This window comes from Sinocyclocheilus anshuiensis, unplaced genomic scaffold (genome assembly GCF_001515605.1).
Source record: "Sinocyclocheilus anshuiensis isolate Anshui unplaced genomic scaffold, SAMN03320099.WGS_v1.1 scaffold522, whole genome shotgun sequence".
NCBI classification, from domain to species: domain Eukaryota; kingdom Metazoa; phylum Chordata; class Actinopteri; order Cypriniformes; family Cyprinidae; genus Sinocyclocheilus; species Sinocyclocheilus anshuiensis.
This window is the reverse complement of record NW_015544185.1, coordinates 888,590-906,958: the sequence shown is the minus strand read 5'-3', so window position 1 is coordinate 906,958 and position 18,369 is coordinate 888,590. Positions and strand designations below refer to the sequence as shown.

General features: G+C 37.4%; 1 protein-coding gene across 4 annotated transcripts in view; it reads right to left on the bottom strand.

Moving 5' to 3' along the window:
* LOC107696459 (voltage-dependent calcium channel subunit alpha-2/delta-2-like) overlaps positions 1-18,337 on the bottom strand; it is a 214,030-nt gene extending 195,693 nt beyond the window's left edge. For all 4 annotated transcript variants that reach the window (XM_016496797.1, XM_016496798.1, XM_016496800.1 and 1 more), the window contains exons 1-2: positions 18,015-18,337; positions 4,782-4,863 (exon numbers count right to left, since the gene is read on the bottom strand). In XM_016496797.1, coding sequence (XP_016352283.1) covers positions 4,782-4,863; positions 18,015-18,130 — 198 coding nt within the window. In that variant the 5' untranslated portion in view covers positions 18,131-18,337. The remainder of the gene's footprint in view (positions 1-4,781; positions 4,864-18,014) is intronic.
* Between the last annotated feature and the right edge of the window lie 32 nt (positions 18,338-18,369).

The following is an 18,369-nucleotide window of genomic DNA, read 5'->3' as shown; positions in this document are numbered from 1 at the left end:
AAAAAATAAAAATAAAAAATATATATATATATATTTTTTTTTTATTAATTTTCATGGTTTCATTTAAATATTAACAAAAAAAATATTACACAGAATAGTCACTTTACAAGTAAACCTATCTGAATGGAATGAAAAGTACATTTCAGAAACTACCATGAAATTATCAATTACACTCGCATAAAGTTTAACACCACGGCACACAATGTGATCTCATGTGGCATGGGTTATAAAAGTATACTTTTCATTTATTTTTTAATAGATATTTCAAAAATGCATTTTATCAAAGAGAGCTCCCAGAAAAATAATTTTCTTTTTTTTTTTTTTTTAAGGAAAACATATCAGAAAATCTGATCAAAAGAAGAAAATAAAAGAACAACCATCTGTAAAATCAAATCAGCATAGACATTGTAAACCTACAGAAAAGAGTATAAAACGTTTTTTTTTTTTTTTTTTGCTTGCTTTCATTTTTACTAAACTTTCCATTCATTTTCATTTTCAAATGGAATGAAATTCCAGTTTTAAATCTCAAAGTTTCGGATGCCACACAATATAGGCTATTTACTCAAAATTCACTCCAAAAAAAACAAAAAAACAGGACATTTATACTCAGAAGTTTATATTCAACCAAACAGGTAAAGATATCAATCAATACTGATCATCTCAAAATGGCCAAATGTCATCAGATTCTATCACTAGTCCTAACAATGTTTACTGAGTTTATCTAACCAGAGGTCTGAATAACGTCTGCTATCTGACTTTCCATTATGTTCAAGTATTAGCGTTCAGCTTGCATTAATCAGAATCAGAATCAGAATTAGCTTTATTCGCCACACGGTGCTGATGGTGCAGGTGTTGGATGTGAGTTTTCCCAGCCTCACTAGCTGCTGCCTGTCTGTCAGGAAGCTGGTTATCCACTGACAGATGGAGGTGGGCACAGAGAGCTGGGTCAGTTTATTCTCCGGGATGATGGTGTTGAAAGCGGAGCTTAAGTCCACAAACAAGATCCTTGCATAAGTCCCTGGTTTGTCCAGATGTTGGAGGATGTAGTGCAGTCCCATATTGACTGCATCATCCACAGACCTGTTTGCTCCATAAGCAAACTGCAGGGGGTCCAGCAAGAGTCCAGTAATGTCCTTCAAGTAGGCCAACACCAGTCTCTCAAATGACTTCATGACCACAGATGTTAAAGCAGCAGGTCTGTAGTCATTAAGTCCTGTGAGTTTCTTGGGTACAGGGATGATGGTGGAACATTTGAAGCAGGAGGGGACTACACACAGCTCCAGGGATCTGTTGAAGATCAATGTGAAGATGGCTGATAGCTGGACAGCACAGGCTTTGAGGCAGGCTGGAGAGACACTGTCTGGGCCTTTGGCTTTCCTTATCTTCTGCTTTCTGAAGACTTTGCATACATCCTCTTCACAGATCTTGAGTACAGGTTGAGAAACACCATTTGTATGTGTGTGTGTGCACCACACCATACATCATACACCAAACACCATACACTATTATATGTGTATACCAAACATACCAAACACCATACACTATTAAGATAGTGATCTTTCTGATTCGTTCTTTCTCTATTTCTCTCCTTCTTTCCATTCCAAATATTTCCAACTCACCTGCTTGCAATTTTTCAAGCAATATGTATTCAAGATTGTTGCGCGCTGAATGCAGCCAGTCCGTTCTATTTACTTTCACCAAAATAACTTTGAGAACCAAAAAAATGCTTAGAATACATTTGCAAGATTTTTTTTTTTCCAGAAAGGGTGGGAAAAGAATATCGGAGTAAACTGGGCATGAAGAGGAAAGTGAGAGTGACGAAGGAAAGCAATCTTGTTAGCGGGCTGCTGTAGCCCAGGGAAGATTTCTATCACATGCATATAGGGAGAGGCATCCATTTAGAAAATGACTTTTTCTGCACATGCTGGGCCATTTAGCACTCCCTGTGACGACTCCTGTTTGGGCCAAAGATAAATGCGCTTTTACAGACTCACTGCACACACACACTCAGACCACAGACTCAGCAATCTCCAGCTACTGAGAGTGCAAACACAAGCTTGCATGCATTCAGTGTCCCAAACTGATTTTCTAAAAGACACACACACACACACACATACGAATGGACAAATAAAACTAACTAAACTTATAACTTTATAACTAAACCGCGGAGGAATTTCAGACGAACAACTCATTTCAGTGTCCCAAACTGATTTTCTAAAAGACACACACACACACACACACACACACATACGAATGGACAAATAAAAAATGATTTTGCCTTGGCCTCCCTATCAGTTACTCTGCTGTGTATGCCAGCAGAATATATTTAATGCTAACAAACAAAAACTGTCAGAGCTTAAAAATAGTAATAGCCAGAGATACAATTTACTTCAAATAATTAGTTAATATTTAAATATATATTTAAAATAGTATGTGTGTGTGTGTGTGTGTGTGTGTGTGTGTGTATACCTGTTTTTCTATTCTGGTGGGGACTTAACCTGAATACACACAGACTCATTTCATGGTGGGGACCTAAATTGAGGTCCCCACGGGCAAACAAGCTAATAAATCAAGTTTTTTGAAAATCTAAAAATGCAGAAAATTTCCTGTAAGGGGTAGGTTTAGGTGTAGGGTTGGTATAGGGCAATAGAAAATACGGTCTGTACAGTAGAAAAACCATTACGCCTAAGGGTGCTCCGATTGATTTGAGATTTGACACATATTTGTTTCTCCACCTGTTAAACATCGTTAAGATGGGCAATTTGAGCGGTTATAGGTGTATTTTACCGTTAACGTAGGTACCAGTTGGCTTTGCTGAGCAGGCTCGGCATTTTCACGCCCACTGGAAGTTTATCCAGTCAGTCAGGCTTCGTGCGTTTGAGCTGGTATTCGTTACTGAGTAAAGTTAAGCGTTTATTTTTTTATTTTATTTTTTTATCAAGCGTTCAAGCAAGGATAATATAAGTTAACTTGAGGGAGACGACCCCAGAGCGGTTTTCTACGACACATGAACTAATCGTCACCAGTTTTGATTCTCGTCATCGTTAACGCAGGTTCATATAAACACAGCGACAGTAGATCCAAAGCGATTAATTATTAAAGCCATTGATTGTAACGACATATTTCCAGTAACATTTTAATAATATAATATGTTTATATACATATTTTTAAACAACGTATTTTGGACTTTTAGAAAAGAACTGTTCCAAACAGTGGTGTCATTATATTATCCCCCCGAGAATCTTAATTGATTATTCATAAACAGTCTACTGTATTTTTTTATATCGTCAGCTACAGTGTTGGGGAGTAATGCATTACAAGTAACGCGAGTTGCACGTGTAATCAGATTACTTTTTTTCAAGCATCTAGTAAAGTAATGCATTAGGCTACTTTTTAATTAATAAGAGTTACTTTTCAAATAAGTCACTCGTTACTTTGTTTCCCCATGTATTGACTGACCGCTCATACTCATCTCACTTACACAAAAACAGATTCAGAATCAGTATATCAAACTCAGAATATTATGCAAACCTGCAATAGTTAAATGGTAACACAAAAATTCTTTATGTAAAAAGTAACACACAAGTAACGTAACGACGCATTACTTTTCATAAAAAGTAACTAACGCAGTTACTTTTTTTTTAAAGAGTAACGCAATATTGTAACGCATTACTTTTAAAAGTAAAACTTATACCGTTTTACTGGTTCCCAGTAATAGTTTAAACTGATAAATGGCGGATTTTTACCAGTGTTGCCAACTAATTTTCAGTGGAAGTTGCTAAAGTGTTGTGATGACATTGCGTGATGACGTCATTACGTAATCACGATGCAAAATTGTCAAATCTCAGCAAAAACATATATATTTTATATATGTTAATTTAGATTTGTTCGTATCAATATAAATGCATAATATAATATTAAAATATAAATAACTACTTTTAAATGAATTTAATTATCGAAAACACACATTTTTGAACGATTACAATTTAAGTTTTATACTTTAAATATATATATATTCTATATATATATATATATATATATATATATATATATATATAAGTGTATATATAGAAATATACATTTGGTATTATATTACAGCATTTTATATTTTTATTTATTTATTATTTTTTATTATTCTAATATATTAATATACAAATATAATAATAATAATAATAGAATTTGAGATGGTGAAAATGATTCAACTATTCAATATTATAGAGTTTTAGATTATTATTTTAATTTCAGATTTTCACTCAAATGTTACACCTATAATCTAATTTTTAATAATAAAAAAAAGTATTAAAAACTGCATTTTTATGGCCTCAGACTATTTAAATATTAACAGATTATTTCACACAATTCAACAAATGATACAGAATTCTCATTTAACATGTGAAACATACATGTGAAATACTGTACACAATACAAAATATATAGTACTTCAGGCTTTCAGAATCTATTGTGAAATTATTGCTTAGTGCACAAGACTCTGACCGCTGTCAACAGAAAATGATTGTTATGAAATGTCACTATTGAAATGACCACAAAAAACACTGCTATTACTGTAATTATCTTATGCAACCACTGTTATCATAACATCATAAACAAGTTAAAGCTTCTTCCTAAGGCATCACAACAAAGGTAAATAATACAGTGTGATTATTATGGTCGATTCCACACTGATGTAGTGAAGAGAGACGCCTTTGCCCTAAAAACGACACAATATTTTTCCATCTAGCATGGCAGTACGGTGTAAAACAAGTTAAAGATGTTCAACTTACTCCTTTCATTTGCTGGACTCCAGTGACGAGCTGCAGCACCTTCTCCAGTTCCTTCTCTATGCGACCTGCCCAGTGCATCATCCTGTTAGACACAGAGAGCACTGGTTAACAGCAAATTTGTAATGATTACCGTCACACGATGGCTAAATCCCAATTCACATACTATCTGTCCTATATAGTGTGTGGCAACAGAACAGCACAGAACAGCACAGCACAGAATAGAATAGAATAGAATAGAATAGAATAGAATGACAGTGCTTGTTTTTTTTTCAGCTGTCTGGGAGTTGACACATAAAATAAAATAAAATAAAATAAAATAAAATAAAATAAAATAAACAATTAATACAAGTGCTTTTATTTTGACTGCGACCTTGTATGTCTCAGGAGCAAACTTATACTTTATTATGAACTTCCCATGTGTGTTTTTTTTATAGTAAAAGCTTCCTAATGATAACTTTACAATCTTCAGTGAAATCAAAATTGGGAGTTGCATTGCTTTTAGTGCATGTCCATTAGCTTTAAGATACGTCAACACATTAAATAAAACCATGCTCACCGAGTCATTTCATTGGGTCTTATATTTAAATTATTCCAGTGAGCGATCTGAAACCGGACTATAGTACCGCTCTATATTCATATACTGGTTTTACGGACAGTGTGACATTTCATAAAAAGCGTAATATCTACTAGAGCACATCTGCAGTCATGAGGTGTTTTAACATTCAGTGTTCGGGAAACTGATGGAGAACATTACAGGGGAATTTCAGCAGTGTCACACAAACCCTATAACGGTTTTATCTGCTAGTGCCTAATGGTCAGAGATTTGCAACCACGGCCCAGGGACATAAATAACCCTTATCTGTGTTACACAGCCTGAGTATAGCCCCAAAAGAAATGCTGTATGTGTGTGTGTTTCTGACTGAGCAGTCTTACTTACTTGATAAGAATGAATGAACCCAGCTATTCTATTAGCATTTAATAATATAATGCGTTTAAAATAAAAACTTATTGTGGGACTTCAAAAGAGCTGTTTGAACTATTTTTACTATATTTCTGGGTGCTTTGTTGGGGGGGGGCATGTTTTTCACCATCACACTGAAAATAAAATGTCAAATACACCACAATGTACTGTAATAACATTTTACAGGTGTTTTACCTGTATTTATCATTTTGCACTTCACTGCATTGTGTTTTAGGGTTAACGGAAACAGTGCAGTGCTTAATGCAATTATTGTGCTTAATAAAGGTATTATATTTGGGATTCAAATAAATAGCATGACACTGTTATCATTAATCGTGTGTCATAACATCAAAGATATTATAAATTAAAAGAAGTCAAAGGCATTCAATCAAAACAGATGGACAAAAAAATATATTTTCAGACACGCAGCAGGACCTTTATGGCTTATTAGCATTTGACAGTGATTTTATATTGAACAATTAATATAAATGTTTTTGTTTGGACTGTGACCTTGTGACCTTGAATGTCCCAGGAGGAAGAAGAACAGCACATTTGCATGAGTACATGATGACAGGATCTTTATTTTGAAGAAAGTAAACAGGCTCAATTTGGATTCTTCTTGACTTTAATCACTACCCTTCCAAACTCTCATCCTCTCTTTCTCTCTCTCTGGCAATGGGCTGCTCGGTTGTTGGCAGGTAAGTGTGGATGTTTAAGGAGCCGAATGATAAAGAAAGCCTGGTTCTGACGGAAGTGCCTCCCTAAGCAGCAACAACACTTACTAACTGGGCCAAACCCGAATGAAGTGATCAAACATCCGCAAATCAGAGTTGTATATCTGCCTACAGCTCCTATAAAGCTCTTAACACAATAAGATTTAGCAGAAGAGAGATGGATAGAGAGTGGAAGGTAAGATGATGCTGTCTTAGGCCAGGAACCTTCTGTACGCGAGTACACAAACACAGACTGCACTGCAAATGTGCATCTTGTTGTACGTACTTATAGGGATGAAACTTCTGTCATCATTTTGGAACAGGTTTGGAACACCCTCATGTTGTTCCAAACCTGTATGACTTTCTTTCTGTCATAAAACACATAAAATATGCTGTTGTTTTAAATTGCGCAATGCAAATAAACTTGACACTGACATAACAGTAGTGCATAAAAGTTCTGTGCAAAGTCATATGATAGCTTTGTTTGAGGAACAGACTGAAATGTACATGTTATTCACTGAATGTCATGGTCACAATTCACTTTCAACAAAACAATAATTTTTATTGTAGCATTTAAATACAAGAAATAAAATTTAAAAAATGTTTTAAAAAAAAGTAAATGAATAAAATAAAATAAATAAATAAATACAGGAATGGCAGTGCTCGTTCTTTCCGGCTATGCGAGAGCTGACAAGGAAGCAAAAAGGAGTAATAAATAAATAAATAAGTTAATTAATTAATTCAATTAAAAAAGGAATGACAGCAACTGTCCAGGAGTTGAAACTAAACTAAAATAAAGCCAGAAAAAAATGAGAAAATAATTGTATTCATTTATTAATTTTTTTTTTTTTAAACTTATTTGGGTAATCTCGTCCTTTTTCATGTTATTTTATCATAGCTTAAGAGTATTGCATATTTACACAAATAAGTGAATATATTATAGCCCTTTTTGGAAATTACAAGAACAGTTATTCCAGTGGAAACAGACCAATTAAAAAAATGTGAAAAGGAAACAAATAAATAAATGAATAAATAAATCAATGTTCATCAAGAAAATTGTTTTTTAAACACAAATGAAAAATGTTTGAGACGCAAAAAAAAAAAAAAAGATAAAGGAAAAAATAAATATTGTTGTTGTTGTTTGTTTAACCAAGACACAAAAATAACTCTGCAACCTGAAATTAATTATATATAATAGCTGAATTTTGGAATAATGTTATAAACTGCTGTCTGAACTTGCGGGAACAATGATGCATCATATTAAGTATAGTCAGAAGCATTAACTTAGAGTATGTTTCCGAGTTCAGACCTAAGATAAAAGATAATGGATGCCCACATAAGCAAAAACACACCCACCTATGAGCGAATACACAATGAATTATCTGGCTTTTCTAATATACACGTGCACATATTCACACTAAAAGCTTTAGGGGCTTTTAGCACCTACATCTCAACAAGCTGGGTAAAAAGCACTAAGAAACACTGACTGAGACCAAAGTAATGGCATGCATGAACGCAATCATAACTTCTTTCAGTGCTGAGTAAACCTTAAAACACCCACAAATAGTCCAGTGCTTTCAGAGCACTGATTTCAGATATTTACTCTCTCTATTACAGCTGTTTCACTGCAAATCCAAAGAAGCTGGTAACAATATGACCCTCTCTCCTCTATCTCCACCATCAGCTGAGCAACTTGGTTATTTGTCATTGAATGATAGCACAGAAAAAAATGTCAACGTGAAATGTCAGCTTCATCTGAATGACAAGGATAGGAAGATCAGTGAAAGAATGAGTCACAACGGCAACAAAGAAAGCACACTTCTCCAAAAATCCACAACTGGCATCTAATGCGGTTGAAGCACTGTTTTCCTCATACGCAAGTGAAAACTCGCCATGATTTGTTAGACACAGGATTTACAACAAAGTACATACAGCACACAAGCATTTCATTTCTTCTAGAGTGCCAAACAACACATAATGAACCACTTTTTTTTTCATTTTTTGAAGAAAGTTTACGAAGTGCTTGCCTATGCACAACTCAGTGCCATGATGTTTGAGATATTTGAGAAAACTATACTTTTTGTATTACACTGCAGAGGTGTTCTGAGGGATTTCTTTGGCATTTCTAAGGTGCTCTGATGGTTCCCTTTCATGGGAACTTCGAACTGCGTCCTCTAGGGGTCGCTATGGGGAACGCCTCGTCGTGACCCGTGTCTGAAGCATACATTGAAAAAACACCAACTCGTTGGCCGGCGACAGCCATGACGTAACTACCGGTGCGACTATAGAATAAATAGGCGCCGGGAGCACACATCATTCACTTCTTCGTCTGAAGCTTGCGTCCGCAGCATGGCAAGAAAACCTAGAGGACGCAGTGTCTCGTTCCCTACTCAGGGAACCATGGTTACATAAGTAACCTGAGACGTTCCCTTTCATGGGAACTTCGAACTGCGTCCTCTAGGGGTCGCTATGGGGAACGCCTCGTCGTGACCCGTGTCTGAAGCATACATTGAAAAAACACCAACTCGTTGGCCGGCGACAGCCATGACGTAACTACCGGTGCGACTATAGAATAAATAGGCGCCGGGAGCACACATCATTCACTTCTTCGTCTGAAGCTTGCGTCCGCAGCATGGCAAGAAAACCTAGAGGACGCAGTGTCTCGTTCCCTACTCAGGGAACCATGGTTACATAAGTAACCTGAGACGTTCCCTTTCATGGGAACTTCGAACTGCGTCCTCTAGGGGTCGCTATGGGGAACGCCTCGTCGTGACCCGTGTCTGAAGCATACATTGAAAAAACACCAACTCGTTGGCCGGCGACAGCCATGACGTAACTACCGGTGCGACTATAGAATAAATAGGCGCCGGGAGCACACATCATTCACTTCTTCGTCTGAAGCTTGCGTCCGCAGCATGGCAAGAAAACCTAGAGGACGCAGTGTCTCGTTCCCTACTCAGGGAACCATGGTTACATAAGTAACCTGAGACGTTCCCTTTCATGGGAACTTCGAACTGCGTCCTCTAGGGGTCGCTATGGGGAACGCCTCGTCGTGACCCGTGTCTGAAGCATACATTGAAAAAACACCAACTCGTTGGCCGGCGACAGCCATGACGTAACTACCGGTGCGACTATAGAATAAATAGGCGCCGGGAGCACACATCATTCACTTCTTCGTCTGAAGCTTGCGTCCGCAGCATGGCAAGAAAACCTAGAGGACGCAGTGTCTCGTTCCCTACTCAGGGAACCATGGTTACATAAGTAACCTGAGACGTTCCCTTTCATGGGAACTTCGAACTGCGTCCTCTAGGGGTCGCTATGGGGAACGCCTCGTCGTGACCCGTGTCTGAAGCATACATTGAAAAAACACCAACTCGTTGGCCGGCGACAGCCATGACGTAACTACCGGTGCGACTATAGAATAAATAGGCGCCGGGAGCACACATCATTCACTTCTTCGTCTGAAGCTTGCGTCCGCAGCATGGCAAGAAAACCTAGAGGACGCAGTGTCTCGTTCCCTACTCAGGGAACCATGGTTACATAAGTAACCTGAGACGTTCCCTTTCATGGGAACTTCGAACTGCGTCCTCTAGGGGTCGCTATGGGGAACGCCTCGTCGTGACCCGTGTCTGAAGCATACATTGAAAAAACACCAACTCGTTGGCCGGCGACAGCCATGACGTAACTACCGGTGCGACTATAGAATAAATAGGCGCCGGGAGCACACATCATTCACTTCTTCGTCTGAAGCTTGCGTCCGCAGCATGGCAAGAAAACCTAGAGGACGCAGTGTCTCGTTCCCTACTCAGGGAACCATGGTTACATAAGTAACCTGAGACGTTCCCTTTCATGGGAACTTCGAACTGCGTCCTCTAGGGGTCGCTATGGGGAACGCCTCGTCGTGACCCGTGTCTGAAGCATACATTGAAAAAACACCAACTCGTTGGCCGGCGACAGCCATGACGTAACTACCGGTGCGACTATAGAATAAATAGGCGCCGGGAGCACACATCATTCACTTCTTCGTCTGAAGCTTGCGTCCGCAGCATGGCAAGAAAACCTAGAGGACGCAGTGTCTCGTTCCCTACTCAGGGAACCATGGTTACATAAGTAACCTGAGACGTTCCCTTTCATGGGAACTTCGAACTGCGTCCTCTAGGGGTCGCTATGGGGAACGCCTCGTCGTGACCCGTGTCTGAAGCATACATTGAAAAAACACCAACTCGTTGGCCGGCGACAGCCATGACGTAACTACCGGTGCGACTATAGAATAAATAGGCGCCGGGAGCACACATCATTCACTTCTTCGTCTGAAGCTTGCGTCCGCAGCATGGCAAGAAAACCTAGAGGACGCAGTGTCTCGTTCCCTACTCAGGGAACCATGGTTACATAAGTAACCTGAGACGTTCCCTTTCATGGGAACTTCGAACTGCGTCCTCTAGGGGTCGCTATGGGGAACGCCTCGTCGTGACCCGTGTCTGAAGCATACATTGAAAAAACACCAACTCGTTGGCCGGCGACAGCCATGACGTAACTACCGGTGCGACTATAGAATAAATAGGCGCCGGGAGCACACATCATTCACTTCTTCGTCTGAAGCTTGCGTCCGCAGCATGGCAAGAAAACCTAGAGGACGCAGTGTCTCGTTCCCTACTCAGGGAACCATGGTTACATAAGTAACCTGAGACGTTCCCTTTCATGGGAACTTCGAACTGCGTCCTCTAGGGGTCGCTATGGGGAACGCCTCGTCGTGACCCGTGTCTGAAGCATACATTGAAAAAACACCAACTCGTTGGCCGGCGACAGCCATGACGTAACTACCGGTGCGACTATAGAATAAATAGGCGCCGGGAGCACACATCATTCACTTCTTCGTCTGAAGCTTGCGTCCGCAGCATGGCAAGAAAACCTAGAGGACGCAGTGTCTCGTTCCCTACTCAGGGAACCATGGTTACATAAGTAACCTGAGACGTTCCCTTTCATGGGAACTTCGAACTGCGTCCTCTAGGGGTCGCTATGGGGAACGCCTCGTCGTGACCCGTGTCTGAAGCATACATTGAAAAAACACCAACTCGTTGGCCGGCGACAGCCATGACGTAACTACCGGTGCGACTATAGAATAAATAGGCGCCGGGAGCACACATCATTCACTTCTTCGTCTGAAGCTTGCGTCCGCAGCATGGCAAGAAAACCTAGAGGACGCAGTGTCTCGTTCCCTACTCAGGGAACCATGGTTACATAAGTAACCTGAGACGTTTTTTGAAGACATTTTAAGGTGTTCTAAATGTTTTATAAGGAACACATTTTTCCATTCTAATGCACTACTTTCGATATACAACATTTATTATATTATTTAAATTATTATTATATTATATTTATATTATTATTATATAAAATTGACACATACTAGACCCTATTTTATTAAATTATATATACATTATATATTATATTATATATATAATAAATATAAAATGTATATGTACAGTATATAATGTATATGTACACACACACACACACACACACACACATATATATATATATATTATATATATATATATACTGTAAATTATAAAATAAATAACTATTATAAAATATAAAACTATAACATGTATTGACAATATTATATCATGTTGAACATATCAAAATGTATATGTATATATAAGCCATATGCTCGTAATGTTATCTTGGAAATCAGCAACAATTTGCAACAATGTTCAATATGTTGCAGAAAATTAAACAAAGTTTGCAAGACATATAAAACCCATCTACATAATCAATAACTGTAAAATATAGTTAAAACACAGCACTGACCCCACAGGGTAAATGTTAATTTTCTCAACTGGCTGAAAACTCTCACAGTGGCCCATCTCTATTGCTTTTTACAACTTCTCTTTCCAAATCTCTCGTCTTTGAAGTTGTCTTACTAACCAGCCTGAATATCCAAGGTTAAATACCACAAAAACCATCAGTAAGATCCAGAGAGGTGCTCACTCAAAGTGGGGTTTCAAATTCACTGCACATGTAAGAAAGAAAGCAGATTAGGGACAGCAAAGACTGAAAACCAATCACAAAACTGGTGCCTAAAGCATGTTAGACAGGAAGTAATTCTCACATTACCACTAAGAGATGCTACATGTTATTTTATTGTGTTCAGTATCATATATAACCCAAATAACCTACATTAAACTTTATTGTCTACTACTAATCCGCTAGGCACAGTAATAAACAAACCCAATCTACACAAGCTCTACATACAACGCTCATCATTTCATAACAGAAAACAAAAGTACGTTTTGTGCATGGCTGACATTTCATTATTACAGGCTTTTAAAAAGTTTTATTTGTGTATTTTTCCTTTTCTCTGAAGAAAAAGCTAAAATTCCCAGTATATATGTAAATATGGTTGAACAGTGACTTTCAGCACCATGGAGAGTGCACTACAAAGACATAACATTGAGACAGCCAAAGTATTTTTAGACTTTTTTTTTTTTTTACATTATATAAAAAATATTTTAGTTTGTACAGAGCTTAATTATTTACAGCTAAACCAAATTCAATTTTTAATATCACATGGCCATGTGTCTTGATTTAACCAAGCTTAAAAGCTTAATCAAATGCATAATTACATCAATAATCTTATAACATACAATATGCAATATTTTTTAAGTTGTAAATAAAACAAAGATTACTTTAGTATGTAAGATTACTTCAGTAAGAGAAAATATTATTTCAGTCTTTCTACTTAAATTCATGTCTAATTTAATGTGTGCTGTTTCTTTGTTGTTAACTGTAAAATTTGCTAGCAATTACAGAGTAACAAATTGTTTCTACAATTTTTTATGTACTAATAACAATAATACTAAGAATAAAAAAATATGGTGAAATTCTGAATTAACTGTAAGAACTGACTTCTAACTTCAATACATAAATTGGAATTTGAATTGAATTGGCCACACCCTCACAGGAAGTTGAACTGGAATGACAGGAAGTAGAATCCACTGAATTGGAATTCAAAGAGTTTTGTGACAAAACATAAATAATTACATCAATAATTCAGACTAATCATGATAATTATTCATTTATATTTAAATGTATTCACTGGATCCTGTTAGCTACTAGGGCTGCACGATAAATCGAAATGGAATCGAGATCGCGATTCGACAGAAGCTGCGATTGTCATGCGTATCTTTCAGTGAAGCACGGTTCTGTGATCAGCAGTAAATCTCCATCCAAAGGCCAGAGGGCGCTCTCGCGCTGAAACTCCAATTACACCTCGCAGAAGAAACCCAGAAAATGCCTATTGCTGCAGCTGAATAAACAGAAGATTCAACTGCTTTCATTGATTCAACGTGACTAATAAACACACGACTACGGCAATATACGGTTTATCCGAGTTCTTATTATTGTAATTTTCATTAAAATAAAGTATATTTATAATGCAATGCCTTTATCACTACTTAAATACTATGAAATATGTTGCGTGCCTTATTCTGTGTAAGAAGCCACATCATCTCACAGAAGGATTTATTTCAAACACTCGACTGACGTTATGAAGTGAGTTTGGAGTAAAAATTTTATTACATGTGGTATTTTCACATGCTTTCAGATGGAGCAGTATTTACTTCACAGAGCCGTAGTTCACTGAGAAGCTATGCAAACAGCTGTCATTATCGCAAACGATTTATTCGATTTCATAATCGCGCAATAAAATCGTCTATTTTTTTGCGTAACTTGTCAGTGAACTACGACTATGTGTAGTAAATTCTGCTCCATCTGAAAGCACGTGATTACAGAACCGGCTTTACTAACAAAATGCACATGACAATCGCATTCGATTAATCGTGCAGCCCTAGTTAGTTACCTTAAAATTGAATTACAAATATAAAAGGGATTCCCATTTATTTTTTTATAAGTTACATTTAACCATACAACCATATCCACAAGTCTTTTTCAACCCATGAGCTCAAAGCTATATCTAAATAAAAGGGAAAAAAAACAGATGAAAGAAGACAGGAGACTCGGTTTGTGTCACTAAGAAGAGGTTACTTTCCTCTCCAAATTAATTATTTAAATGCTGAGTCATTTAGCCATTAACCAGCCTGCCGTGTGACTGGAGGTAATCGGTACCACGAGAGCGCATGTCTCTCACTCATACTGCGTCATCATGATGCAAATCTGTAACACAAAACACCTTAAATCTTATCAGTAATGAGAATTTTGGGTTGACCTGTATATGACCTACACAACAGGTACACGTTTATCTCAAGGCTGATGTTTATGAATTAAAGACCAGGATTTTTCGTGACATTAAGGCTCTGTTGTGAAACGAGTGAGCTGCCTTATAACCTAGTAATCTGTATTGTGGCCTTATAAGGAAGCATACTTGACAAAGGAACTTCATACTTGAGAATTTTGGAACGTTTTACAGAGGCAGCAACATACAAATTTGAATTAGATGAAAATAATTTTATCAATACTTTTTGCTAATGAAAGAAATACATTTACAATCAATATTTCGATTGCGTTGTCCACTATATTATTGCTTTTCAAAATAGCTCCTGTATCGGGAGTGTGCATATGACGCCTTAAAAGACTGCCGACTTAAGCAGCTCACTAGATTTTGGAACAAAGCTTTAAAAACAACATGGCAGCCACTTTCTTTTATGCCACTAAAACCGTGGTTGAAAGATATGAAAAAACAGGACACACCGCCACTTGCCTATTATCACCTAGGGATATGCCGGTATCAAATTTTCATGTTGCGATTAATTGCTAATGCTTTTATCACGGTGTACGGTATTATCACAATATTGAAATTTAGTTTTAAAAAAAGTGCTGTCATAATACAGTATAACAGGTTTAATAACTTTTCAAGGTATTTAGAAGTGCCCATGATAAAAATATCGTGCATATTCATTACCGTGATATATCGCATTACCGAATACAGGCACAAGTCTATTATCACCTTTATAGGATTGTAACACTGAATGGATTTGGCTTTGATAAACGTAAGCATGATTTAGTTTTGGTTATTGATAGTTTTTTTTTTTGCTTTTGTTAAATCCTTCTCCATGGTGGTCATGCTTGCTTACTGACTGGGTTTGGTAAAGAGGAGCAGGCCTCAAGGCTCAAAGCGCTGTGTAAAATAAGCATTACAAATCTCTGTGACTACAGGCCACAACACCGCAAGCAGAAAACACGCAAACAGAGAGAGCAAAAGACAGTCTATACCAGCGTATTATGAAGATGATCAGTTTTATTAACCGTGCAGATGTTGAAAACCAGCCTAATATACTATTTAGGCATTATACTATACATGGGCTATTTGTTCTCTGGCAGCATCTCTGTGATTCTGACAGGTTGATAGACGTCTCTTATCAAGGTTCACAGATTACATATGCTGCGCTGTTTGCAAAGTGAAACAATCCTTTCAAATGCGTGACACTGTTCTGATGCAAGGCAGAAATAATTTAAAGACCTATAGGTTAGTTATCATCGTGCCAAGCATGGAATAATACATCTTTATTACATTTATATAAAATTCTGATATAATGCCCAGATAAAATACTATGCAAAACATAAGGAGGGATATATTTATAAAATTGTACAAATGTCTAAAATTGTACACCTAACAAAGATGAATCATTATCACTGTCTCAGATACAGCTATTATTATTATTAAAAATTGTAAATGACACAGTGATAATTGCCTCAAACAGTGAGACATAACAATAAAATGATCGATAAATACAAATATATAATATAATATGCTGCAATATAATATAAAATAAAATAATACAATACAATATAATATATTACTCTGGATCAAGAGTAGCAAAATTGTTTAAAATAATATTTAATAACAATATATAATATAATTTATACATACAATAAGTCATGGTAACATTTCTATTTTATATATATATTTTTTTTTTTTTTTACACTGAGTAGCCAAATTGTACCAATGTACCAAAAATGTTTATCATATAAAAATGTCCTTTGATGGCAGCAACCAAAGACATACAAAAAAATGTTCTCCTCTTATAACTAAAAGTTAATATGTCTATTTGTTATACTATCCTAACTATACCTGATCATAGAGTTATTTGCAGTATTGCAACTCTATCTGAATGGACTTGTGACCCATTTTTGTATTGCAACCCACCAGTTGAGTTGTGAAAATCACTGTATGTATAATTTGCAATCTAAAAAGAGAGATATCATTTTTAGCTGCAAATGTCAGCAATAAGATCACAAACAACTTCACATTACGTAAAACCTTACATAAACAGCATCAAAATTCTATGATTTCATACGGCATGAGAGACGAGATAATCCACTGGGGACTGCCATGTGTGGGCACACAGCGGACAAATCCAGCCTCTGCCCTATACGAGCGCACAACTGGCATGGGCCCAACACCCTCACTTCAGAAAGCGGCTGGTGCACAGCACAAAAATGAGATGCTTTACATGCCTCCAAGGCAAAAACAACTGATAGTATGCTGCGGACGGTACATCTTTGTACACGGCAACAACCAATTCTAAACTTCATGAATGGGAGTATACTTGCATATCTAGCATATCAGATCTACTGCTGTTTTTGGAGAAAAAAAGGGGGAGAACTGACTGATAAACACAGGAAAGAAAAATCTTTAACATCACAATTGTTTATCCTAACACAAATAAATGCATTCAATTCTGATTAAACCACATTATAGCTCTGTTCTCTTACTGTATGTTAACAGCTGTCTCACTTGTGTCTAATTTTAAGGAAAGTTGACGCTTAAACAAAAGAAAAAAGAAAAAGAAATGTTCCTCCAGGCATTTATCATGGGTAGTTTATAAGCAATAATCAATATCATGCATGCTCTCCGTATCTGAATTCAACTTGAGACTGAAGTATTTTCAGTGCAAAGCCAAAACTAAAACTAACATATGGTTTAAAGAAACAGAAGTTTTAGGGTTCCCAGACCTTTTGACCAATTACTTTGTCATTAAAAAAAAAAAAAAAAAAAAAAAAAAAAAACTTTTGGATCTGAGCGGAATTAGATAAACAATCCTAAAATGATTTTCCAGAGAGTATAAAAAAGCAATTTTATTTTTATTATAATTATTATTCCCTGATGTCTTCAGCTTATTCATGACTGTGGGAATCCGGCATCTAATAGCATGCAGTACAATAATAAAACCTCGTTTGAGTGATGCGCTTCCATCAAAAAGTAGCTGCGTTCAAACGCGCGGAACACTCTCCAGTCGTTACCGTATCCGTACTCGGTAACATGACAGCAAAAACTCGGTACTCGGAAGCCCTAACTATCGCCGTTCTCCTGTCACGCCTCTTTCGATCAATAATTGAATGCCTAACCTCCTTGGAAATGGTAACAGTCATGTAGAATTGCTTAGGACTACAAATATGAGCGGTGATTAAAAATAAAAACAGACTGACGCGTTAACGTCCGCGTAAACGGAGATATCTTGAGCGTCTCGCGAAACTGGGATGCTGTGAAACGCGCGCGTTCGACGCCTCATCCCGCGCTCGCGCTTCTGAGGTACTTACGTGTAGTGCTGAGGAAAGAGGAGCGTCGCCGTTCCCCGTGAGGAGAGGCTGAGGAGCAGCACAGTTTGAACGGAGAGGAGGCAGAGCAGACTGGAGGACTGAGCAAACATCGCCATTTTCCATTAAAAATTCAAGAAACTGGGTAGATATAAACGGAACCGGTAGTCAAACGAACTGGGGGTTAACGCCGAGCTGTCGACGAGGATGGAGAAGACTCGCTAAGATCCAAAGCCGCTGTTAAATCTCAATCGGTAACGGGGCTGAAGAATTGCCCGAGACAAGGCAGTTCGGAGACGCGCTGATGCGTTGATGCTGCTGCCGCCACTGGCGCTGATCCTGCTGCCGCTGCTGAGCC